The sequence below is a fragment of the Balaenoptera acutorostrata genome, chromosome 4 (assembly GCF_949987535.1).
Source record: "Balaenoptera acutorostrata chromosome 4, mBalAcu1.1, whole genome shotgun sequence".
NCBI lineage: Eukaryota > Metazoa > Chordata > Mammalia > Artiodactyla > Balaenopteridae > Balaenoptera > Balaenoptera acutorostrata.
Genome location: NC_080067.1, coordinates 4709438 through 4735054, shown reverse-complemented (window position 1 = coordinate 4735054; position 25617 = coordinate 4709438). Strand labels below are relative to the sequence as shown.

The 25617-nt window shown below is 41.4% G+C and overlaps 1 protein-coding gene across 1 annotated transcript in view; it reads right to left on the bottom strand.

The window, feature by feature from the left end:
- Nucleotides 1-25617, bottom strand: part of LOC130708127 (uncharacterized protein C6orf132 homolog) — a 102626-nt gene that overhangs the window by 62771 nt on the left and 14238 nt on the right. Inside the window, 2 exon segments of the mRNA XM_057545656.1 lie at nt 20411-20588; nt 20590-20977. Coding sequence (XP_057401639.1) covers nt 20411-20588; nt 20590-20977 — 566 coding nt within the window.

Below are 25617 nucleotides of genomic sequence, written 5' to 3'. Positions count from 1 at the left end.
AACTCAGGAGGGTGGGAGTAACGGAAAGAAATTTACAAGCATCTGCAATTTCTTGCAGACAAGTATCTGTAATATTGGGAATGTCGATTACTAATTCATGATACAATATTGCTTTATGATGTATGAAATGGGAACATTTCAGTCATTTTGTTGTTTCTATCAAAAGAGTAATAGCTCACTAAAAACTGGGAATCAATTTTGTGTAACATTAGTTTACATAGCAAATTCATAAAATGTGAAAACATTTGCAACAAAGATAAAACCAGAGAACACAGAGATTCTTGAGTTAACATGAAGGTGTTGATGCTGAAATGCATGATAATTTAAATGTATTGAAAATATGAAATTAAGACACAAATCACTGCAGATGACTTGACAAGATATTTTGAATCCTCTGAATAACGGTGTACAAAAGGATATAAAAGTTCAAAAGGGAGGTGAAACTATAGTATCATGAATGGACTGTTGTAAGTGTGATCCCAACGTAGTTTAGGAGATCAATCAGGACCCTCTGGGTATAAATGATAGGAACTCAACTCAAACTGTTACTGAACCAAACGTGGGTCCACTTGCCTGAGGGCAGTAAAGCCAATCTGCTGACACCGGGTTGTGTTAAGAAAAGTGCAGCATTTATTGCAGGGCACCTAGCAAGGAGTCCAGGCAGCTAGTGCTTAAAAGACCCAGACTCCTTGCTTGGAGTTTGGTCCGGTAACATCTGGGCTGACCAAGGCTCTACCATATTGTGGTTTCTTTTTTGATTTTCTCAGAAATTTAGTAGATGTCTTTCTATCTGATTTCCCAAAAGTTTATGGACCAACATCTTCATCCATAGTTCTTCATGAAGCATGTTTTCAGAAAATATTGTTTTCCAGCCTTTTCCTGTAGAACTAAAAGTTCATTAGGTTATGCTCTGCTTCTCCAGTTATAATAGGTGACAATATTGCCAAGTGAGAGCCTCCCACTTGGACTCCCAGTTTACAATCTATTCTCCACAAGGCAGCCAGGATGAATCTTCTACGTTGGTGAGCCAGAGCCTGTCCTTCTTCAGCTGAATCCCTCCAAATAAAATCTCCTCCCACTGCCAATAAAATCTCAGTCCAACCAGGCCCCCCCATGGTCTGGCCCCTGCTCTCCTCCCTGACCTCATCACTGCTCTCCTCTCTGACCCCATCACTCGCACACCCCAGCTGCTGCTGCCTCAGGGCTGCTGTCTCTGCCTTTCCTCTGCCCAGAAGCCATCCCTTGGAAATCCACAGGGCTTCCTTGCTCACTTTCTTAAGGTCTCTGCTCACCTACTGTGTCAGTAACATCTCAGACACTCAAATATTTAAAAGCATCTTGTTTCACTCTCTGTGCATGTACCTACACATGTCACCCCAACTCATAAACATCAACCATTTAAAAATTTTTTTTAACTTTTTATTTTATATTGGAGTACAGTTGATTAACAATGTTGTGTTAGTTTCGGGTGTACTACAAAGTGATTCAGTTATACATATATATGTATCTATTCTTTATCAAATTCTAGTCCCAATAGGTTGTTGCAGAATATTGAGCAGAGTTCCCTGTGCTATACAGTAGGTCCTTGTTGGTTATCCATTTTAAATATAAGAGTGTGTACATGTCAATCCCAAACTCCCTAAATATCCCTCCCCACTACCCTTCCCCCCTGGTAACCATAAGTTCATTTTGTAAGTCTGTGAGTCTGTTTCAGTTTTGTAAATAAGTTCATTTGTATCATATTTTTTTATGGATTCCACATGTAAGTGATATCATATGATATTTGTCTTTCTCTGTCTGACTTACTTTACTCAGTATGACAATCTCTAGGTCCATCCATGTTGCTGCAAATGGCATTATGGTTATCAATAGATTGAGGATTAACTTTTGTCTGGGTTCATTTGGAAAACTGATGGACTGTGCCCACTGGAGGCCTGTTGACACAGAGGTGCTGCAGAACATTAGGAGAAAGACATCTGAGGAAGATGTGGGACAGGCCCAAGGGGCCTCTGTAGGTAGAGAGGCTTCTCAGCCTTCCTATAGATGAGCTCTAAGATGTAAGGGGTGCTTCTGAGCCTGAGTGAGCTCAGAGGACAAATAGCCCTCCTCAGGACCACTCTGACACAGCAGGGCACAAAATCCAAAAGGAAAGTAAAGCATTCTACTCCAGTTATCTGCTGCTGGGGAACCATCCCCAACTGAGATAAAAATCACCATTTTATCATATCCCACGATTCGGAAGGTCTGGAGATTGGACAGGTCAGCAGTGGGAAAGGCTTGTCTGTGGTCCATAATGTCTGGGGCCTCAGCTGGGAAGAGTGGGAGGGATGGGGGGATCCAAACTGTTGGGCATTGGGATTATCTGGAGGCTTTTCACTCACATGTCGGGCTGGGATGACTACAAGTCTGGGGACTTAGCCAGGACTACTGATCAAGCACCTACACGTGGCTTCTCCATGAGGCTTGGTCTTCTCACAGCTGGGTTCTGAGAGACAGTGTCCCAAGAGAGACCACCTGGAGAGGAAATGTTCCAGGAGAGCCAGGTGGCAGTGGCATGGCTTTTAAGACCTGACCTTGGAAGCCACATAGTATCGTGTCTGCCATACTCTACTGGTCAAAGGACTGTTGGCCCACCCAGATTCTAAGGGAAGGGACACAGACATGACCTTGATTGAAGGAATATCACAGAATTTGGAGCCATATTTTATTTTATTTTATTTTATTTTATTTTTTTAATTGGAGTATAGCTGCTTTACAATATTGTGTTAGTTTATACTGTATAGCAAAGTGAATCAGCTGTACGTACGCATATATCCCCTCTTTTTTGGATTTCCTTCTCATTTAGGTCACCACAGAGCATTGAGAAGAGTTCCCTGTGCTGTACAGTAGGTTCTCATTAGTTATCTATTTTATACATAGTATCAATAGCGTATATATGTCAATCCCAATCTCTCAATTCATCCCACCCTCCCCTTTCCCCCTTGGTATTCATACGTTTGTTCTCTACCTCTGTGTCTCTATTTCTGCTTTGTAAATAAGATCGTCTATACCAATTTTTCAGATTCCACATATATGCGTTAATATGCGATACTTGTTTTTCTCTTTCTGACTTACTTCACTCTGTATGACAGTCTCTAGGTCCATCCATGTCTCTACAAATGACCCAATTTCGTTCCTTTTTATGACTGAGTAATATTCCATTGTATATATGTACCACATCTTCTTTATTGGAGCCATATTCTAAAACCATCACTCATTCTTCACCACGTTGGCCATGCCATCTCAAGGGCTTCTGGGTCTCATGGTGGCAGACACATAATTGTCTGTTGATGCAGTGCTGCCCAGCTGAGCCTGGCTGGTTTATAAGCACACATGAGATACCTGTTGGGAACACCTAATACTTGAGGGATACCTCACCTGAGGAACCTAAGATCCTATGTGAACAGGAAGAGCAAAAGCCAGAGGAACCAGCTGATTCTTAATAATATAGCTTTACCTGTAAGCACAGGCTGGAGAAACCCAGACAAAGGGGAGTAGGAATGTGGCTTATACTTAAGAAAGGTCTGATAAAACAGGGCAACCAAAGAGGAAACATACAGGGGCTCTAAAGCTAGGAACTAAAGTACCACTTACCACAATGCTACCCAGTTCTGGATGGCGGCAGATTGCAAACTAGATGAGCCATTTTGTTCTGTTGAAACAAAGAAACAAGCTGTGCTTTTCAAGCCAACTCTTTAAGCCAACCTCGGGTCTTCTGTAAAGAATCACAAGCATGATGGTCTTCGAAATGCCAGCCATGAAAACGTGCGGAAATGCGAGCTTCACGTATAGATGTTAGGAAAGTACTTCATGTTTGGAGTTGGCTTTTCAGCCACACATATACCCCTCCCATCTTTAAAAATAAAACAAACCACACGAAATGTATTTCCAAGCACTTGATCATTCTGAAAAATCAGAGGGAATTTGAGCCAAAAGGGAGAAAAGGAACCGCTCTCTGCAAAGAATAAATATCTGCCCCATAATTTATGGAGAATGCAAATCATCCAAGCAGTGGTCTGTGGCGTTGACTGTCATTTCATCTAATTAAATGGCTCTACAAGCCTCAGAATGTCACGTCTCCTGCCAGCTGACCCACTACATTCCCTTCTGTTCTATAGAGTTCAGGGGAGCAGAATACTTGAGAAAGACACTGCATTTTAGCCTAGAGGAAAATACGGATTTGTACATGAAGGAGGTTAGGTGGTGTGGGCTTTTGCCTTGATTAGTATGTACCATCAAAGCCTCTGTGACTCCCGTGTTTGAGAAATTTACTCTGTCTTGTTTTAAAAAAAAAAGAAAAAAAATCAGAGGGTAGCCAGCCTCATCAATTTTTTGTTGTCAAGTAGGTAAATTTTGCATGTGATGTGTGTCACTGTTTATGCTGTTTTTTTTTTTTTAATTCCAGAATTCAGCATTTCCTATGTTTGTTTTTGCTACTAAAATCTTGACTTTTGAGCAATGTTGAATATCTTGAGTTCTCTGGGCACTAGAGTTGTGACCCCACAATTAGGCTGATTAGGTTTTGCAGGATATGTAGGTGAAGTCTTTTTTTTTCCTTTCCATTTTTTAAAATTTTTTAAAATTTTAAATATCTTCCCTTTAAAAAGTTTTTAAAATTATTTTTTATTGAAGTATAGTTGATTTAGTGTTGTGTTAGTTTCAGGTGTACAGCAAAGTGATTCAGTTATACATACATATATATCTATTTTTTCAGATTTGTTCCCCTTATAGGTTTTTACAAAATATTGAGTAGAGCTCCTTGTGCTATACAGTAGGTCCTTATTGGTTATCTATTTTGTATATAGCAGTGTGTATATGTTCATCTAAACAGTGGGAAACTTCATGCTGGCTTATCTCACCTATCCACAGAGTCCACGGATGGTGGGTCCATGCTGGATCTACCTTAAATGTATCTCCACCATCTCTGACCTCCCTCTCTGTTATTTCCCCCACAACTCCCTCCTCAGGATTTTTTAATGGCTATGTCCATGGATTTTTAAAATATTTTTATTGAGTTATATCAATATTAAATATAAAAGGGGATTCATTTTTGCATATATAACATAGAGTATTTTCATGTGTCCTCCTACTCAATACCTTCCCCTCAAAGGTAACCACTGTCCTGACTTGAATCACCATACATTAGTTTTGCCTGTTCACGGACTTCAAATAAGTGGAATCATATAGTATATAGTTTGTACTCTGTCATTTCCTTCATTCACCATTATGACTGCAAGATGCCTCATGAAGCAGTTTTGCTCTCTTCCTTACATTCCATTGTATGAATATACAACAGTTTATTTGGAGACATTCTACTGCTACAAATCTATTCTATGGCTGTTGGTGCCCTCAGGCTTTTTTTTTTTTTTCCTCTACTTGTTATGCTCCCCAGATGTCATCACTATCCCCAAAGCAAAGAACCAGATCCTTCTAGAAGCTAGGAGCCATTCCAGGCTCCAAGAAGTGAGTACATGAAGGAGATAAATTCAAGCATTTGAAGTCCTATCCTGGAGGAGACTTGAGGTCCTTTAGAGTCTTCTAAGTGAAACAAACAAAAAATGAATAACAATAAGCAAGTCCTTGCTAATATTGACCCCTTTTAAAGTTTAATTTATATGTTTAGCTAATGGATTTTTTTAGCACCTATTGTATGTCAAGTATTTTTTAGGTCCTAGGAATGAAGCATCAAATAAGACAGATAAGGATGTCATTCTTCTGAAGCTAAACTTCAAAGACAATAAGCTATGGAGAAAATTAAAATAGGACAGTGCAATAAAATGGCCAGAAAAATCCTCTCCAGGGAGACCACAGAATGACAAGAAATAGTCAGCTGCAACAGGACTGGGGGAAGCCATCAGAAGGAAGCATATTTTAGGCTGGCAGGGCAACTAGATCAATGCTCTTAGGAATGAACTTGACCTTCTTAAAGAATAGAAGGAAGGCTCATGAGGCTGGCATGTAGTGGGCAACAAAAAGTAGCAGAAGATAAAATCAGAGAGGTGAGCAGGGATTGGATTGTACACGACTTCATGGTAAAGAGTACAGATTTTATTCTAAGTGTGATGGGGAAGCCATTATGGGGCTTTAAGAAGAAGAGTAACATTGCCCTGGAAATTGAGTGGAAAATGGCTTAAAAGGGATCAGGAGTAGAAGCAAAATACCAATAAAGAGGCCACTTCCCTCAATGACAGATGATGGTATCTTGAACTAAGATGGCAGCAAAGGAAGCAAAGAAATGGATAGCATTCAATATGTTTTGGAGACAGTCCATAGAATGTGCTGCAGGAAAGATGCTGAACAAGTTTCTGTCTTTCTACTATGTCCTACTTAGGTCTCCCTTTGTATGCTAGGATGGTGGTTGGGAAGATGATTCTGCCGCACAGGAATCGCTTCCACTGGCCCATGGCGTGCAGGGAGTACTCTCACATACACATTCTCCTTTGGTTCTTGCAGCAATCCTAGAAGGGAAGGAAGCAGACTTAGTAAGTTCAATCTTACAGATAAAAAACTCAGGATTTAAAGATCATCATGAACTCATCTGAGGTTACACAATGAGTAGGCTCCTAATCCAATACTTGGACCCATCCTTTTAGCATCTGGCCCCTCTATATCATCTTCCTGAGATATTTGCTCTAGTGATCATAATAAATCTTTACTTTTATTGAGTGCTTTCTCTTTTCCAGACAATGGGGTACTTCGTGACATATATCACCTCTTTAATCCTACAGTGTAAGTACTGTTATCACCAGCCTTATTTTGCAGACCTGTGAACCTAAGGCTCAGAGAGTTGAAGTAAACTTTCCAAGCTGTCACTCCAAATCCCAGTTCCCCAGTCATCATACTAAGCTGCTATAGACAGAATAAGTAGACTCCGCTGAAAAGCCCATTTGCCACCTCGAATGCTAAATATCTTAAAATAATTGCAGATACCAATATCCTCAGAGACCTTTAACAACATCATACTGACAAATAAATATACACACATTCCGGACATTTTCTCCTCACTTATGATATTCATTAAGGAATCTATTTCTCAGCTTCTCTTCCAAGCCTCTGTAAAGTGTTCACGATGTGAGATCTGGTGATGTGTCCTTCTACCATTTGGTCCCTAGCAACATCTATCTAGAGCCACCAGTGTAATTAAAGTTGTGTCAAAACATCAGGGCTGTCTGCAGGGTTGACTTTAGCATTTGCTCAGAAAATATAAAGGATCCATTACAGAGCCAGCCCTTCCTGATTGTAAGCATTTCTGGAAGACAAATAAGTGAACAATAAACACAGTAACTCCTCCAGATTAAAGCATCTATTTCTGAGATCTCCTCCAAGATGTCTCCTATTATTTAACAAAATAGTACCTTACTTAAAAACAAAACAAAACAATTTAGTTTTTTTATTTTAATTTTAGAATTACTTTGAATATCTATTTATATCCAATGTGCATTTCTTATATTTTTCCTTTCTAAACTAAATTGTTTTATTTTGAAAAAGTTAATATGGAAAGGATAGAAAATAACAACCACTCTTGTAACTATAACCTAGAATTAAGTGTTTTGCCATGGTATTTACAGAAAAAAACATTTTTTTAAGTAAAATTAAATGTTACAGACAATTTAGAATGCTTTCTGATTAAAATTTTCTTTTGGTTTCATACAACCTGCATGTGCTATTTAAATGCATTCTATTAAAATATATAGCATTGAGAGTTAGAAGAGACAGACAGGACTATGTGATCTGATGGCCTCAGGTTATAGACAGAGAAGTTTAGTTCCACAGAGTTACTATGTTCAAGGGTCCTCCAGTGAGTTAATGACAAAGCCAGGCCTATGTCTGGCCCTGGCCTCTGACCCCAGCACAGCAACGATATTTTACCATCCCTCTTTACCTTTACTAGCACCCTGATAAAAAAGTCTAGAAACTTAGTCTAGCAATCCCACTCCTGGGCATATATCTGGAGAAAACCATAATTCAAAAAGATAGATGCACCCCTATGTTCATAGCAGCACTATTCACAATAGCCAAGACCTGGGAGGAGCAACCTAAATGTCCATCGACAGAGGAGTGGATAAAGAAGATGTGGTACACATATACAATGGAATACTACTCGGCCATAAAAAAGAACGAACTAATGCCATTTGTAGCAACATGGATGGACCTAGAGATGATCATACTAAGTGAAGTAAGTCAAACAGAGAAAGACAAATATCATATAATATCACTTATATGTGGAATCTAAAAAGAATGATACAAATGAATTTATTTACAAAACAGAAACAGACTTTGAAAACAAACTTATGGTTACCAAAGGGGAAAGGTGGTAGGGAGGGAAATTAGGAGTTTGGGATTAACATATACTATATATAAAATAGATAATCAACAAAGACCTACTGTATATCACAGGGAACTCTACTCAATATTCTGTAATAACCTAAGTGGGAAAAGAATCTGAAAAAGAATGGATATATGTATATGTATAATTGAATCACTTTGCTGTACACCTGAAACTAACACAACATTGTAAATCAACTCTACTCCAATATAAAATAAAAATTAAATTTAAAAAAAGGAAAAAAATCCGTCTATAGTTATCTACATAGCCCTGTATATAACCATACAGTGATCTATGTCAACAGATTTTCACATACTTTAGCGTTAGGTAAACTCTTCCAGATCCAGTTCCGATGGGGCTGTGTCAGCTCCCTCAGACAGAATGAGTCATTCTGTCATGGTGCTCCCAGAAAGCTGTGCTCATTTCTCAACTATAGTAGTTCTCACATTGTCTTCTAATTTATCTGTTTAACCTCATGCCTCCTCTACAGGACTTTGAGCTCATCTAAGCAAAGATGGTGCCTTGATCTGCCTTGTGAACCCCAGCACCTTGTATCAAACATGCATTCAGCAAAAGTTTTTATGACTGAATATGTGTGGAATCAATCAGTTATTGAATATCCCCTTGGCTGCTCCCTGAGCTCAAAGAGAGAAAACAATTGAATTGTTGGTGTCATAAAAAAATACCTTTGTATGGGGTGGGGGGATGGATTGGGAATTCGGGATTAGCAGATGCAAACTATTATGCATACAATAGATAAACAACAAGGACCTATTGCATTGCACAGGGGACTATATTCTGTATCCTGTAATAAACCATAATGGAAAAGAATATAAAAAAGAATATATATATATATTTATAACTGAATCACTTTGCTGTACACAAGAAATTAATGCAACATTGTAAATCAACTATACTTCAATAAAGTAAATTTTAAAAAATACCTTCGTATAAATGAGTCAGAAATAAAGCAAAGCAGACAGTCGAAGAGGTTATTCTGGGTGGAAAAGCGGAGGAGATGGTGTCAGTCTGGATCAGGTTAGGAAGTCAAGAGACAGTAAACATAAATTTAATATAAAGAATTATTAACCCCTGATAGGAGAATAACTACAAAGATGTAAAGACAACTCTAAAGGAGACCTTGGACAAAGGGAGACTATCAAAGGAAGGACAGACTGAGAGGGAAAGTCCCCTCCCCAAGGCTGGCATTCAGCCTCATGGAAGACGGCCTGCTTGCAGCCCTCGGGTGGTGAAGTTCACTGCGTTGCCCGCACTGGGGCTGGACCAGGGTTGCTGGGTAAGCAGTATCGACCCTTCAGGCACAGGCGAGCTGTGGCTGGTGAGAGGGCGTGCAGAGGGAGTCTGGCGTCACTGCAGGTGCAAGGCCTGGAGTGTGTGGTGTCCACACACGTCAAGGGCACAAGCCAGGTTGGTGAGAGGGCACAGGGTCCGGGGTATGCCAGGTCCGTGTCAGGAGGCCAGAGCAAGGTGGTTCCGGGGCCCAGGCTGGGGCTGCAGGTTGCTAAGCGACTGCCCCCTCCGGGGCTCAGCCGCGCAGAGCGCCACCAGATGTCCCTCCCCGCTCAGCCCCCCACGACTGATGGCTGCGGGAGAAGCGAACGCAGCCGCGGACGGAGGAAGAGCATCTTTCCCTGGCAATGTCCCTCCAGCGCCCTCTACTGACACAGCGTGGCATCACCCCCTGAAAAGAACAGAGAAAAAGTCCAACCCATCACCACCTAGCAAATACTGAAGGACCCATCTGAGCCAAGGGAAGGAAGCTGGTAACTGCACAGGGACCCAACACGCAATAAACAAACGATGTCTGGACCTAAGTTAGAGTGCGCTCCAGCTCTCAGTTTCCTCATCTGCAGAAGGAGGGGAGTAATAGCACCTACCTCGTATGTGGTGTAAACTTAAAGAAAGATACACGACTATGTATAAAATAGATAACTAATGAGAACCGACTGTACAGCACAAGGAACTCTACTCAATGCTCTGTGGTGACCTAAATGGGAAGGAAATCCAAAAAAGAGGGGACATATGTATGACTGCTTCACTTTGCTGTACAGTAGAAACTAACACAACATTGTAAAGCAGCTATACTCCAATAAAAACTTTTACAAAATAACTGCATGGAACCAGAATCCTGCAGATAGAACAGTTTGACTTAAATAAGTACATGAGCTTAGCGACACTTATGCTCTTAAGGAAATAACGATATATAGTCAAATATCACTAAAAATGTCTTCGATTTAGAATCAAAAAGTACAAACCTCCAGTTATAAAATAAATAAGTCATGGGGATGTAATGTACAGGATGGTGACCATAGTTAATAACATTGTATTGCACACTTGAAAGTTGCCAAAAGAATACAGTTGGCCCTTGAAGAACATGGGTTTGAACTGCGTGGGTCCACTTACACACAGATTTTTTTTCAGTAGTAAATACTACAGTAGTACACGATCCTTGGTTGGGAGAAACTGTGGATGCAGAGGGCCGACTATAAGTTACATGCAGATTTTCAGCTGCACAAAGTTGGTGCCCCTAATGCCCACATTGTTCAAGGGTCAACTGTGGATCTTAAAAGTCCTCATGACGGGCTTCCCTGGTGGCGCAGTGGTTGAGAGTCTGCCTGCTAATGCAGGAGACACGGGTTCGAGCCCTGGTCTGGGAAGATCCCACGTGCCGCGGAGTGGCTGGGCCCGTGAGCCACAGCTGCTGAGCCTGCGCGTCTGGAGCCTGTGCCCCGCAACGGGAGGGGCCGCGATAGTGAAAGGCCCGCGCACCGCGATGAAGAGCGGTCCCCGCACCGCGATGAAGAGTGGCCCCCGCTTGCCGCAGCTGGAGAAAGCCCTCGCACGAACCGAAGACCCAGCACAGCCAAAAATAAATAAATAAATAAATTAAATAAATAAATTTAAAAAAAAAAAAAAAAAAAAAGTCCTCATGACAAGAAAAAAAAAATATTTTGTAACTATGTATGGTGATGGAAGTTAACTAAACTTATTACAGTGATCATTTTGCAATGTATACAAATATTGATTCATTTTATACACCTGAAATATAATGCTATCTCTCAATTATACCGCAATTTAAAAAAAAAAGAATCTCTGTATAGAAGGAAGGGGTCTAGAATGCAGCCTCACTTGGTAGATGTAAAAGGAATGAAGTAAACTCAGTGCTGTATCTTTAAAAAAGAAAGAAAGATACCGTGTGTACTTTGAATAATGACAACGTGTGTGCTGATCACAGAACAGCGCCTGGCACATAATAAGAATTCGAGAAGTGTTTGCTATGATCACCTTCATTACTTGGAAAGGCAGAACTGCAATCAGAGGACCCAAGCTCCATTCCCAGCCCTACTGTCCACTGACCATGGACCACAGAGCCTTCCCTCACCCCGGGGCTTTGGCTGCTGCTGCTGCGAAGTGGCCCTTTCTCACTTTTTTAAAAAAGAAACATTTATTTTCCGTCAACCTTATTTCTGCTTTCTGTTTAAGAGTCTGTGCAACAACAGCTGAAATTCACTCAGTGGTTCTTCCTACCCACTCAGTGGCCTGAGCAGTGGGGACTGGGGACCAGTCTTCAGGGGGGACCCCTGGGCAGGCACGGAGGCCACCACCACTTTCAGACTCCAGGTTGAGTAGTGGTAAATTCGGGAGCTGGAGCTGCCTTTCACCCTGAAATTCCTCCTCAGTCACAGCCTTTCAGCAGCAGCCTGCCCTTCTGTCCCCATCTCTTCAGCATCTCTGTACAAGCAGAGATCACGTGCAGAACCTCGCCGGCCAGCACCCACCTGCTCAGACCTGCTGAGTGGGCTTCCTTGTCATGGCCTGGATGGCAGTGACCCCTTGGCGCGGAGGAGAGGCTGTGTGAAGCCGAGCCAAGGAGTGGGTGACAGGCTGACGTCACCGGGATCAGGAAGCCCTGGGAGTCAGGGCTCCTGCAGGGCCACCTGGATGGTTCCAGGAGTGAAGCTGCCAGTGGCAGCAGGACACGTGAGCACAGCTGGCCGGCCAGTCTCCCTGGAGGAGAGAACCCTGACATCAGCCCAGTTTTCAGTGACAACCACGGCACGAGCCGCCAGCAAGAGATTCTCCCAGGTAGTCTTCAAACTTATGACGTGGAGGCCATCACTTCTCCTTTTGCAGATGTTCTGTCCCTTTTGGAGGTCCAGGTGGGGGCCCCTAAGTGGGTCCCTGCTGCAAGGAATTTGAGGACATCCTCCTCCTTCATTTGCTCTGGACGTTGTGAAGTTTGCCCTTTGAATGACTGCGGGAACCCAGAACAACACCTTGCGGACTCCTCTCTGGCAGCACAGAAAGGCGCTTTCCCACTTTTCACGTCCCACTTTTCCGTCTCACATGCCTGACATCCATGCTTTCTGCTCCACACCAGAGAAGCCCATTTCAAGGTATACAGTGAGCCGACCCCTCAAAATACAGCCAGATCACGAGAGAGTGCGGTGAGCTGGCTGCACGGGGAAACGTCAAAGACGCTTACAAGACAAAAAATAACATTGCATTGTGACAGTTTTTCAAATTCTATGCATTTAGAAACTCTTAGACACTTGCGCTGCGATTTTTTTCAGAGCCAACCTTGGTTTGAAGCAATGGCAAAAACTAGAAAACAACTTATTTGTGCTCAGATTAGATGACTTCTTATGAAAGATGATGGGGGGAGGTATGAAGACGCTTCTCTTGCCTTAAAATTCTCATGCCCATCACTGACCCCCCCACACCTGCACCCACACTTCCCTGCATTTATTCAAGGGCAGGGGATTGCCCACACTGAATTGCAAGCCCACATGGGAAGAACGTTGCATTAAGTTACAACTTGTCATATATAACTTAATTGAATTCTCTTTAAAAATGCCTTCCAAGTGGTCCAGAATCCAAAGGCATACGTGGATGCAGAAGGCTGAGAATAGCCCTGGTCACCTGGAAGAAAGGCAGGAACACGCAGAGGAAGCTGGAAGCGCCTGAAGAATAACATTGCCAACTTTGGTTTTTCCTGGGGCCATGTCAGTAGGAGGATCACTGAATGGAGAAGCCCACTAATATATTCCTACATGTCCACAGCAAGTGCCTAAAACTCCATCAATTTTAATCCTTGGGTTAAAAGATTTTCCCAAATTACCTAATTATCAAAATCATGCAGCACACTCGTTAAAAACACCTATTTTATAGCTTCTTATCTGAGAGCTTACAAGTCCTCAGGTGATTCTTACAGTCAAGTAAGTCAGGGAAGTAGTGGGTTTATGAAGTATCTGATCCTAATACTCACTGTGTAGACTATATATAAACACATTTCTGGACCCCAGGACTACTGAATTAGGACATGCAGGGCTTCCCAACTGTACCAGGTGTTCATTATGGTCCGTGTCTCAGCTCAGACTCCATGACAAAATGCCATAGACTGAGTGGCTTGAACAACAGATTTCATTTCTCACGGTTCTGGAGGCTGGGAAGTCCGAGACCAAGGTGCCAGCAAGGTAGGTTTCATTCTGAGGCTCCTTCTCTTAGATTAAAGGCAGCTGCCATCTGGCCGTGTGCTCACATAACCTCTTCTTTGTTCTCATGGCAGGAGAGAGAGCAAGCTCTCTGCTGTCTCTTTTTACAAGTGCACTAATCACATCACTAGGGCCCCACCCTCCTGACCTCCAAAGGCCCCACCTCCAAATACCATCGCATTTCGTGGTTAGGGCTTCAACTAATGAATTTGGGTGGGGGGACACAAACATTCAGTCCAAAACAGATATTTTGAAAATGCTGGGTTAGATAAATGTTTATATGAAGCTTCTCCCCAAATTCCTAGGTTATCTGGGAAATGATAGCACATTTCAACTATCCTCAGGCATTAATTCATTAGGAAGTTTTGGTTTAAGTAGTGCATAGTAAGGCCCAAATCAAATAGGGCACCAAAAACTAGATTTTAAAGATGCACTCAAAGGGAATGGGGGATTTCGTCTAGGGCGGCTGAGGTGGGATGTGACGGGAGTGGTTCTCACTTTTAATGTGCATGTCAGTCACCTAGAGGCCTTGTGATAACGCAGGCTCTGATTCAGCAGTTCCGGGTGGGACCTGAGAGTCTGCATTTCTGATGAGCTGCTCCACAGACCACTTGCTGAGTGGAGTGGTGGAGAACAAGCATTCCAGGTATCCAGGGATGTCTGTGCCCATGGGGTATGACGCCAAAGACAAGCTTTTCAACTTAAAAGTTTTGCTTGGAGTCAATGACATCATTGCAGAAGGCCTGAGTTCCAAAATATCATCTAGAAGAAATGAGCTTCAGAAATGCCAAGCTCTGAATAGACTGGTGGTTGCCAAGGGGCGGGGGGGAGGGATGGATTGGGAGTGTGGGATTAGCAGAAGAAAACTATTATATATGGGATGGATAAACAACAAGGTCCTACTGTATAGCACAGGTAACTATACTCAATATCCTTTGATAAACCATAATGGAAAAGAATATGAAAAAGAATGTATATATATATATATGTATAACTGAATCACTTCCCTGTACAGCAGCAATTAACACAACATTGTAAATCAACTATACTTCAATTTAAAGAAAAGAAAGAAATGCCAATCTCTGAACTCTGTTGCTCCCAACATTTTAAAATAACTTTCAAAACACGGTAATTGAATTAACATAACAGGTCAGAAATGATCTTATACGATCATCAGATTATACCAGGAGTTTCCCAAATTTCTCCCCTTCAAGGGATCCTTAAGTGACTTTGTAATTTTTTCACAACATCCTTAACCCAAAAGAAATGACCAACTGCTTTATTTACTAATTTGTTAGGTCCATACAACTTGGTATTTTTTTTTTTGTCCTAACAACTTAATAGCCATTTGAAAAAATAGTACACATAAACTGAAAGAAAATCTGCTTTTTTTTTTTTTTATCCTTAAATAACCACAAGCACTTATTAATCAGGATGTGTGCATCCTGGGCACCACACAACTTCTTAAACCTTGGCATCAGATTGGACACTGCCACCCTCAGCCCTCATTCCACTTTGCCTTTCACGTGGTGATTGCTATTTATCACAGCAACTGTGAAAACCCAGTTTCACAAATACTGGACACCCTGGAGGGGAATGTAGTACAATCACATTGAAGAAACTGTGAAGTATCTTGGGCTAGTAGTTCATGTGATATCCAACAAAAATTCAATATCACTGTACTTCCGCTTCAAAAACTGAAAATTTTCTGAGCCACGCTAACGTACCTTGGTTCAGTTTGGAAACTGCAGGTTCATACCCTTTACAAAGGACTAATTGTGACCAAAGGCAAAGTAAGAATTCTAAAAGAAGAGAGAAATTTTTGCAAGGAAGACCTACAAACAATACAACAAAATTTCCTTAGGTATTAAAGAGAAATCAGTTCTTCTCTGGCTTGTTACAATGAGAGTGTATCCTTCTTCAACTAATGTTAAGATTCTTAAAATGTTACAATCTTTTGAAGGAAATGATTTTCCTAATATTTCCCCAGTAACAACGCATCGGTTTCCCCACAGAAAAAGAGACTTAGCATGTAATTCTTATTGTTCTTTTATTTTCTTTTGTTCACCTATTTCCTTGACATTTGGTTTTAAATTAAACATAAGGAACAATTTTGATCATTCAACCTTCACCAAAAAAAAAGGAACATTGATTCAAAGTTTTACTTTATGTACCTACAATTTCCCTGTAGTCCTATTTCTCAATCAGAATTTGAATAATCTTTACAACTTGTAGTCCCCCAAACTCAGATTTAATGATTCAGTAAGTTCTGAAAGAGAAATAACAGCTGCAGCTAATCCCACTGTGCTATTCGGTAATGACAATGTTATACCACATTAGCGATTGTGACATTAATAAAAAGAAGCCCATAGGATTAACCAAAGACAGCTGACTTTAGTCAAATGTAGGTCAGGCTTTGTTTGCTCAGAAGCTGGTAATAAATTCCCAGGTAAGTGCTCTCCTGTGTCACACATATATGTCAGGAGCAAAATTTCAGTCCTGCTAAATGATTCACATTTTTAAGTTTCTCTAAGCCATTTTTGAATTATTGTTAAGCATTTAATTCCACTGCCAAGCCTACAGGCTCCTTAAAATTATGAACTTATGTGACATGATAGCATGTTTTTCCTTGAGGCACCACTTCACCTTGGAGGGTCTTGTGTTCACCTTCCGGTTACTGAAGTTCTTACTAGAAGAGGCTCAGGGGTCACCCCTAATTTATAGCATAATTATGGAGAAAATGGTGTTGATGGCTAAGCCAGCCATCTGTAATCTCTAAGTCCTCCTTGCCACAGGAAATATCGTTGTAAGTCTAACGTGAATATTACATTCTTAATCGAGTCTTGTGGTAGGCTTTATAGGAATAAGATGTCCAGAACCACACAATCCTAAAATATATTCTTAAAATGCACACACTTTGGAAAACAGTGTAGCCATTTCTTAAAAGGTTAGACATACACCTACCATACGACCCAGCCATGGTTCCCAAGCCATTTGTCTAAGAAAGGGAACCATATGGCCACAAAAAGACCCGCACAAAAATGTTCATAGCAGCTCTATTCATAACAGCCCCAAACTGGAAACAACCCAAACCAACAGGAGGATGGGCAAACAAACAATGACGTATTCATATACCAGAATCCTCCTCAGCAATAAAAAGGAAACAACTTCAGATGTGTGCAACCATCATGGACGAATCTCTACAACAGGTGACAGAACATCATGTACAAAACAGTGCATGTTGCATGATTCCATTTATGTAAAATTCTAGGACAGTCGAAACCAATCTGTGACAATAAATCAGAACAGTGGGGGAAGTAGGGAGTGGTGCAGGATTGCCTGGAAAAAGCACACTTTCTGGGTGATGAAAAGTTCTATATCTCATCAGGGCACGGTTATGTGCAGGTATATGTTTGTCAAACTCATCAAACTATGTATTTAAGATCTTTACATTAAGATCTTGTAATAGGGGTGGGACATGCACCTGGCTGTTAGCAAGCGACTGGTAGCGGTCCTGCTCAGCCATTGGTCGGGGTCATTGTGGGCCCCTCCCACAAGTGAGCAACCATTAACAGTCCTGCTCAGCCATTGGTTGGCACCAAAGTGGGCCCCTCCCCCTCCCCTTCCTCTGTATAAAAAAAGCCTGAATTCGGACTGAGGGAAGATGGTTTTTTGAGACACTAGTCTGCCATCTTCTTGGTCTGCTGGCTTTCCAAATAAAGTCATTATTCTTTGCCCCAACAACTGATCTCCCAATTTATTGGCCTGTCGTGTGGCAAGTAGAGCAAGCTTGGTCTCAGTAACAATCTGTGTGTAAACTATACCTCAGAAAATAAAACAGTGAATTCCCTGGCAGTCCAGTGGTTAAGACTTGATGCTTTCACTGCCGAGGCCAGGGTTCAATCCCTGGTCAGGGAACTAAGATCCACAAGCCACATGGCCAAAAATAAATAAATAAGTAAAATATGTGTGGGTGTTCTGTAAGCTCTTCAATTTTATACTTAAACTTTATGAAATCCCCGCCTTTATTAAATACTTATGCAACTGTAAAATATTACAGGTCTTTTAGATATAAGCAAAAAGAGATATCACTTGAAAGAGTTACTAACTCAAATATTACCCAAGTAAGGATCGTAAGCAGTGCATTTATTTAATGAGTTAAATAGTTTCAATTTATTTATATTTTAATTCCTTCTATATGCTCATGGCATAACTTGAGAGCTCTGTGTTTATAAATTTTAAAAACAGAAAAATATCAATGGGTATAAACGCAATTAAGTACTTAAAGCTAGTTTGGAAAAGCGGTTGCAAGATTAGCCAAAAACAGTAAATGACACAAAAATTATTTTAACTTCTAGTACTAAGCAGAGTTCCGTTGGCTCTTTCAATACAAACCACGCCCCTGCCATTCCCTCTGATTCAGGCCCTTGTGATCTTTTATTTTTAAGTGCAGTAGATTCCCAATTGGCTTTCCTAGTTTTACTGTCATCTTCCTTGGATCCATTTCAAGTGACCATATTAATCTTGAAGCCCAGCCTGAGCACTGCATGCCGTACATCACAATTACGGTCAAGGTCAGTTCCCTGGCCTGGCATTCGAAGACTGGTGTTGATCTGATTGCAGTCTGCCCACCATGGCACCTAATCTCAAGGCCACTTTTCCCCCTGGCCTCCCATCACCCACAGATCTCTGCACTGAGGCGGCTCAATGGAGTTCCCATTCCTGCCCCTGGGCTGCTGTTTATGTTGCTTGTACATCTGAATTTTATATCATTTTGTCCCCACCTCACCATAACCAAATTCATCCCAGCTTTCAAAATCCACTTTAGCCATCACCTCCCTGTCAAGGAAGTTTCTCATTGTCTTCACCCAGAGTAATCTTTCTGTGTTATAAACACTCATCGCACTGTATGCCCAGTTTCTTATCATAATCACCACTCTCTGTCTTATATTGTGACATGGTTTGGACTCCAGCTCAAGACAGAAACTCTAGCTTCAAAACATATCTCCCCAGCTGTCAGAATTTAGGCAAGTTACATCATCTCTCTATGCTTCTGTTTCTTCATCTGTAAAAAGTAAATAAATAAAAATAGTACCTCTCTTATAAGATGGTTGTGAGTGGGAAATTAGGTAATGTACATATAATGTACATAAACTACTTAGTCTGACACATTAAGTGTTCAGTAATATTTATGCCAAAATCTGCTAGCTAAAGGAGAATCAATTCTCTAATTTATGGGACTATATTCTAAGAACTGAGAGAACTTGTAAATGGAAAGTTTTTGAGGAACTATCATGATATCCCAGAAGGTTAGAGGTAGATAACTTTTGCTGGAATTTCCAAAATACGGCATAAGTTTGATTTTCAAAACCACAGAATGGTGGTGTTAATTCTAGGTAGGAAGAGTCTGGTGAAAAAGCAAAACAACACAAAAATCCAAAAAAGGAGAAGTCATCTAGGTACCAAAGAGAAATGAAAACACATGTCCACACCAAGACTCAGACATGAATATTCAAAAGAGCTATATTCATCATTGCTCAAAACTAGAAACAAATGTCTACCAACAGGAAGTGGAGAAAGAAAGCGTGTTCTATCCCTGCAACAGAATACCACTCGGCAGTAAAAAGCAACATAGTCCTGGGAGAGCAGCGACATGGATGAGCCTCAAAATCATTGTGTTGAATGAAAGAAGGCAAACACAAAAAAAGTACATACTGTATAATTCCATCTATAACACGCTCTAGAAAGAGCAAGTAACCTATGGTGATGGAAAGGAGATCAGAGGTTGCCCGCTGACCAGGGGTGGAAGGGAAGAGTTAAGGAGAAGGGGCATGAGGAAACCTTGGAAGGTGGTGGAAATGTCCTGTGTCCCAGTTATGGTGGGGGTTTCAAGGGTCTATACATAATTCTGTCAAAATGCATCAAATTATACATTTTATTTTTTTTATTTTATTGAAGTACAGTTGATTTACAATGCTGTGCTAATTTCTTCTGTACAGCAAAGTGACTCAGCTATACATATATATACATTCTTTTTCATATTCTTTTCCATTATGGTTTATTAAAGGATATTGAATATAGTTCCTTGTGTTATACAGTAGGACCTTGTTGTTTATCCATCCTGTATATAATAGTTTGCATCTGCTAATCCCAACCTCGCAATCCATCCCTATCCCATCCCCTCCCCCTTGGCAACCACAAGTCTGTTCTCTGTATCCGTGAGTCTGTTTTTTTTCATAGATATGTTGATTTGTATCATATTTTAGATGCCACATGTAAGTGATATCATATGTCAAATTATACATTTTAAATGGGTGTAATTTGTTGTATGTGAACTGTACCTAAATCAAACTAATTTTTGAGAAAAGAAATCACCAAAATACGAAATGATATTATTAAGTCGGTAAGAGCGTAAAAAAGGAGTAGGGCTGATTGGGACACAATACATTTTCACTGAGAAAATGTTGTATTTTCCTGATAATTTTTCCTTCCCCGACATGGCTATTGGGTTGCAAGATCTGGGAACTACCGTAGAAGTTGCTTCATTTGAAGATGCTAAAGAAGCTTTAAATTCATGTAATAAAAGGGAAATTGAGGGCAGAGCAATCAGGCAAGGACCCAGGGGATCACCTAATGCAAGAAGCCAACCATCCAAAACTCTGTTTGTCAAAGGTCTGTCTGAGGATACTACAGAAGAGACATTAGAGTATTCGTGCAAGGATAGTCACTGACCAGGAGACTGGATCCTCCAAGGGGTTTGGTTTTGTAGACTTCAACAGCGAGGAAGATGCCAAAGCTGTCAAGGAGGCCATGGAAGATGGTGAAATTGATGGAAACAAAGTTACTTCGGACTGGGCCAAGCCTAAGGGTGAAGGCGGCTTCGGAGGCCGAGGTGGTGGCAGAGGTGGCCGAGGTGGATTTGGTGGCAGAGGCCAGTGAGGCTTTGGAGGGCGAGGAGATTTCTGGGGGGGCAGAGGAGGAGGAGGAGGAGACCACAAGCCACAAGGAAAGAAGATGAAGTTTGAAGAGTTTCTTTTATCTCTGCCTTCCCCTCTTCCATTTGAAAGAAAGGACTCTGGGGTGTTTACTGTGTTACCTGCTCAATGACGGAGCCTTCTGAGCACATTCCAAGACAGTATATAGCCCTGTGGTCTACTTGGAAACCGTACAGATAACATTTCAAGGGAGATAACCCTGTTGGTGTTGACTGGATATTCGTATAAACTTTTTAGAGAGATGAGTGATAGAGCTAACCCTTGGAAGTGTTATTTTCATGATACGCTATTGGGTCAAATGAAGTTTTGCCAACTGGGACACAACAGTTGGAGAGCTGAGTGGTGATTCCTGTGTCACCCAAGAAGATCTCCAGTGGCAGGTCACAGGGCTCTACATTCAGTCTATTTAACATTTTTGTCAATTATTTGCCTGACCACCTAAAAGCACAAACATCAACTTTGGGTTGACTGAACATTGTTATGTTAGACAAGAGATGATGATCTAAATTATCTTATAGGCTAAAGCAGTAGTTTAGATCTAACAAGGTGAAACTTTACAAAGACAGCTTCGAAGTAGCTGAATTAAGTCGAAAATTCAACTTTCTGAGCATAAGATACAAGTGCCATGCCATACCAAGAGGACGTTAGAAAAAGAAGACTTAGAGTCATAATCAATAATAAGTTCAGCGTCAATTAACAATGAAATGTAACTTTTAAGTACGTTAACATGGCCTTGGGTTGTATCAAGAAAGATGTTAAGTTTTTATAGAAAGGAGGTGAAAATCTTGTTCTATATTCCATAATATGCTTATATTAAAATATTGCATTATGTTCTTGGTAGGATACTTGGTGGGGGGGAGATTAAAACTAGATCAGAGGAGGGGAAAAAACAGTATTTTTCTAATCTATGGTTCCCTTAAGGACAGGGTCTGTGTCTTAGTCATCTCAGCCTCACTACACCCATCGCAATTCCTGGCATGACTGTGATTATAGCTGTTCAAGCAAATGCTGTTGGCACCTTGATAAGACTTGGATTGATGCCATATAAAGTAGTGGGAAAGGAACAAGGGCTTTTCAGCTGAGAAGAGCCTGAAGGGGTGGGAGGAGTGGTGAAGCAAGGCAACAGGACAAGATGCACCTCTGGGAACTGAGGTGGGTTACAAGTGGCTGCAAGATCTTTGTCAAGTCCCTCCATCAAGAAACAGAGCTACCAGTGTGTCTTTTTGTATAAGCTTTATCACACACAGGAATTTCTCTGGGGCACATTCTTAGGAATAGAATTTAGGGTTATACAGCATTTTGAAATCTTCAAATGAGACATTGCAAAATCTGACTGTAAAGTCTCTCACAAATGTTCTTTTTCATTGAGTTGTTATTGACATATCATATATTAGTTTCAGGTGTACTACATAATGATTAAGTGTTTTGCAAATTTCCTTCTCAGTAAAATTACATCTGATCCTTTTTTCTCCATATGCTGGCCAACATGCAAAATTACATCACCATCAAAATATATGACATCTGAGAGTTCTGAAATGTTATCTCCTTTTAATTTGAATTCCCTGATTACAAGGTTGAACATCTTTTCCTATACTTTATTCGCTATTGGGTTTATTCTTCTCCAAGTTTAGAGTCACACCTTCTAAGCATTACTTTCTATTGGTTCCTTTATTTCATTTATTCAAATCTCCTTTATATATTCTAGATATTAATCCTTTTAAATATTTATACACTTCAAATACCTCCTTTCAAATTTTATCTTGTCTATTTATGGTATAGGCAAATTGTTTTCAGTGGAAGTTTACAAGTCATGTAAAATGTATTAATAAGATGTATTGGTATTTTCCTCTAAAAAAAAAAAAAAGAAGAAGAAGAAGTGGAGCTATATTTCCCACCCCTTGAATCTGGGGCTGACTCTATGACAACTTGGACCAAGAGAATGCAGGGAAAGTGGAACGGTGCCAGTTCCAGGCCCAGTCTTTTTTTTTTTTTTTTAAGATTTATTTTATTATTTATTTATTTTATTTATTTTTGGCTGTGTTGGGTTTTAGTTGCGGTGTGCGGGCTTTTCATTGTGGCGCGCGGGCTTCTCTCTAGTTGTGGTGCGCCGGTTCCAGGGCGCGTGGGCTCTGTAGTTTGTGGCACGTGGGCCCAAGTTGAGGCGCGTGAGCTCAGTAGCGGTGGCGCGCGGGCTTAGCTGCCCCGCCGCATGTGGGATCTTAGTTCCCTGACCAGGGATGGAACCCGAGTTCCCTGCATTGCAGGGCGGATTCGTTACCACTGGACCACCAGGGAAGTCCCCAGGCCCAGTCTTTCAGAAGACTGGCAGCTTCCATTTCTTCCCACTTAGAACCCAGCCACCCTGACTGCATGCCCTGCCAGCCCACGTATGTGAACCACTTTGATGTAGATCCTTACTTCGCTGAGCTACCCTGGCTGATACCACATGGAGCAAAAATGAGTTTTTCCCTGCTTAGTTTCACCAGACTGCAAGATCATTCGCAGAAAAAAGTTACTGTTATCGTGTTGAGCTGAGGCGGTTTGTTAGGTGGCAAGAGGACATTGAAACAGTAAACATCTTCAAATATATGAAGAGCTCTCAGACATGGCCCCTTGGGCTGGAATTAGAACCAATATGGAGAATTAGAACCAATATGCATACCTTGGAGAGACTCATTGAGAGGCAGCCAGGAACTTCCATGATAAGACTAGGCAGAGAGATCCAGAAGAGGGTACCAGAGTTGGACTCAGCTGGCGTTGGGACTGGCCTCGAAAAATAAACCAAGAATCTAGACTAGAATGCTCAGGGGACCATGGCTAGCTTAGACTCGGTCTCAGATGGCATCAGTGCCCAAGGTTCCACCTGCAGTAGCAGATTGGGGCATCACAACATCAGGGGGAGGACCATTCAGGTTGAATCCATCCATCCAATGGCTGGGGAAAGACAGATGGGAAAGGACCGGAAGGTTGTCAGGGCCCCAGTCAAGGTGAGATTTAGACTGGGGTGTCAATCCCAGGGGAAAACCAGAGAGAAGCAGAGGCACAAGAGCTGGGCAGCAGAGTGGGAACATGAAGGGTGTAGCCTGGGATAGGGACACACCTTAGACCTGCCTGACATTAGCCATGGTCTTGATCCCATCCTCTGATGGGAATGCAAATCTTAATATGTCATCAGGCTGGAATAAAATTAGCTCAGAAACCAGCCAGCTGAGGAACTGGCTCGGGAACTGGAAGGAGCAAGTAGGTGGGGAGCAGCTCTTCAGAATCCTTATCTGTATGGGAGTCAGGCAAGAGGCTTCTGAGGGGAGCTAGTGAAAAAGAAACACAAGAAAGAACTTTCTCAGTCAGAGGGGTGTATTCCTGTGATGGCAAAAACCTGAATTACCACCTGCCAGGAGAGCTATAGGGAAGATGCACTCATCTGATAAGAACTACATCAAATAACTTTCAAATTCCCAGCCAACCTAAGACTTTCTGATGTTGAAAATACACAATAAGAGGGCAAACTGCTTGCACAGAGTACATAGGTACTCAACAAGGAAGGAGTGGATGGATGGACAAATGGACACACATATGGACAGACAAACGGATGGATGGACACACATACGGATGGAAAAATAGATGGATGGATGGACAGATGGACACATGTATGGACAGACAAATGGATGGATGAATGGATGGACACATTCATGGACAGACAAATGGATGGATTGATGGACAGACATGTATGGATGGACAAATGGACGGATGGACAGATGACACACATGGAAAGACAAATGGATGGATGGAGGTGGATGAAGAGATGGATGGATGGATGGATGGATGGATGGATAATGCAGTCTGACACTTGCAATACTCAACAGCACCTGTCCATGGACACATTAGTGCTATGTAATAAACTGCACTCCAGAGGAAAAAATAAAATGTATTTGCGCCTCAAAGAGTTTGCCAAACACTTATCTTGAGTGCCCAAACATATGCTGCATTTTTGTGCTTATGAAAACAATTTCCTAAGAAAATTAAATCTCTTATGAAAATCTCGTTATTCATTCTGACTGGCTGAATCTGAGCAGGCATCACCTGTCTCATACAGAACTCGATAAATTCAGTGCAGCTCTGTTCTGACCGTCAGGAACCCCAAGCCCCAGGGCAAAAGGAGAAACTTGAGCTACAGAAAAGCAGTGACCAGCCAGCGTCCAAAACTCTTTCCTCTCAGCTGATTTCTCATTCACATTTGGCTTGACATGCCTTGCACCTCTTTTTTATGTCCTATCACACACCGTCAATATGGGACGTTTCTGCAGGTCTCTGTCACAGAGTGTAGACTGTCCCCTCAATAACAGAGCTCTTCCGGGCAAAGGTTTTCTGTACATAAATTTTCTAACACCTTCCTATACAAAAAGCATCCTGCTCCTAAGGCAGAGGATGGTGCTCTGAGTTCTAGGGAGGGGTTTATAAGTTTTTTTAACCACAACCTAGAGGCAGAAAAACGTTTTACATCACAACCTAGTACACAGAATACATATAAAACAATATTTACCTAACCATATGCCATGAATTCTAATATTTCTTATTTTATTTCATTTTAAGCCACTGATCAGAACCCTCTCCTCTGATTTTATGACACACTAATGCATGGAGACTGGTGCTCTGAAAGGCACTGCTTAAGGATAATTGTCAATTAGTACTTACAGGGAGTGTGGACCAAGCACCCAAAAACTGTTATCAATGTGAGAAGCAA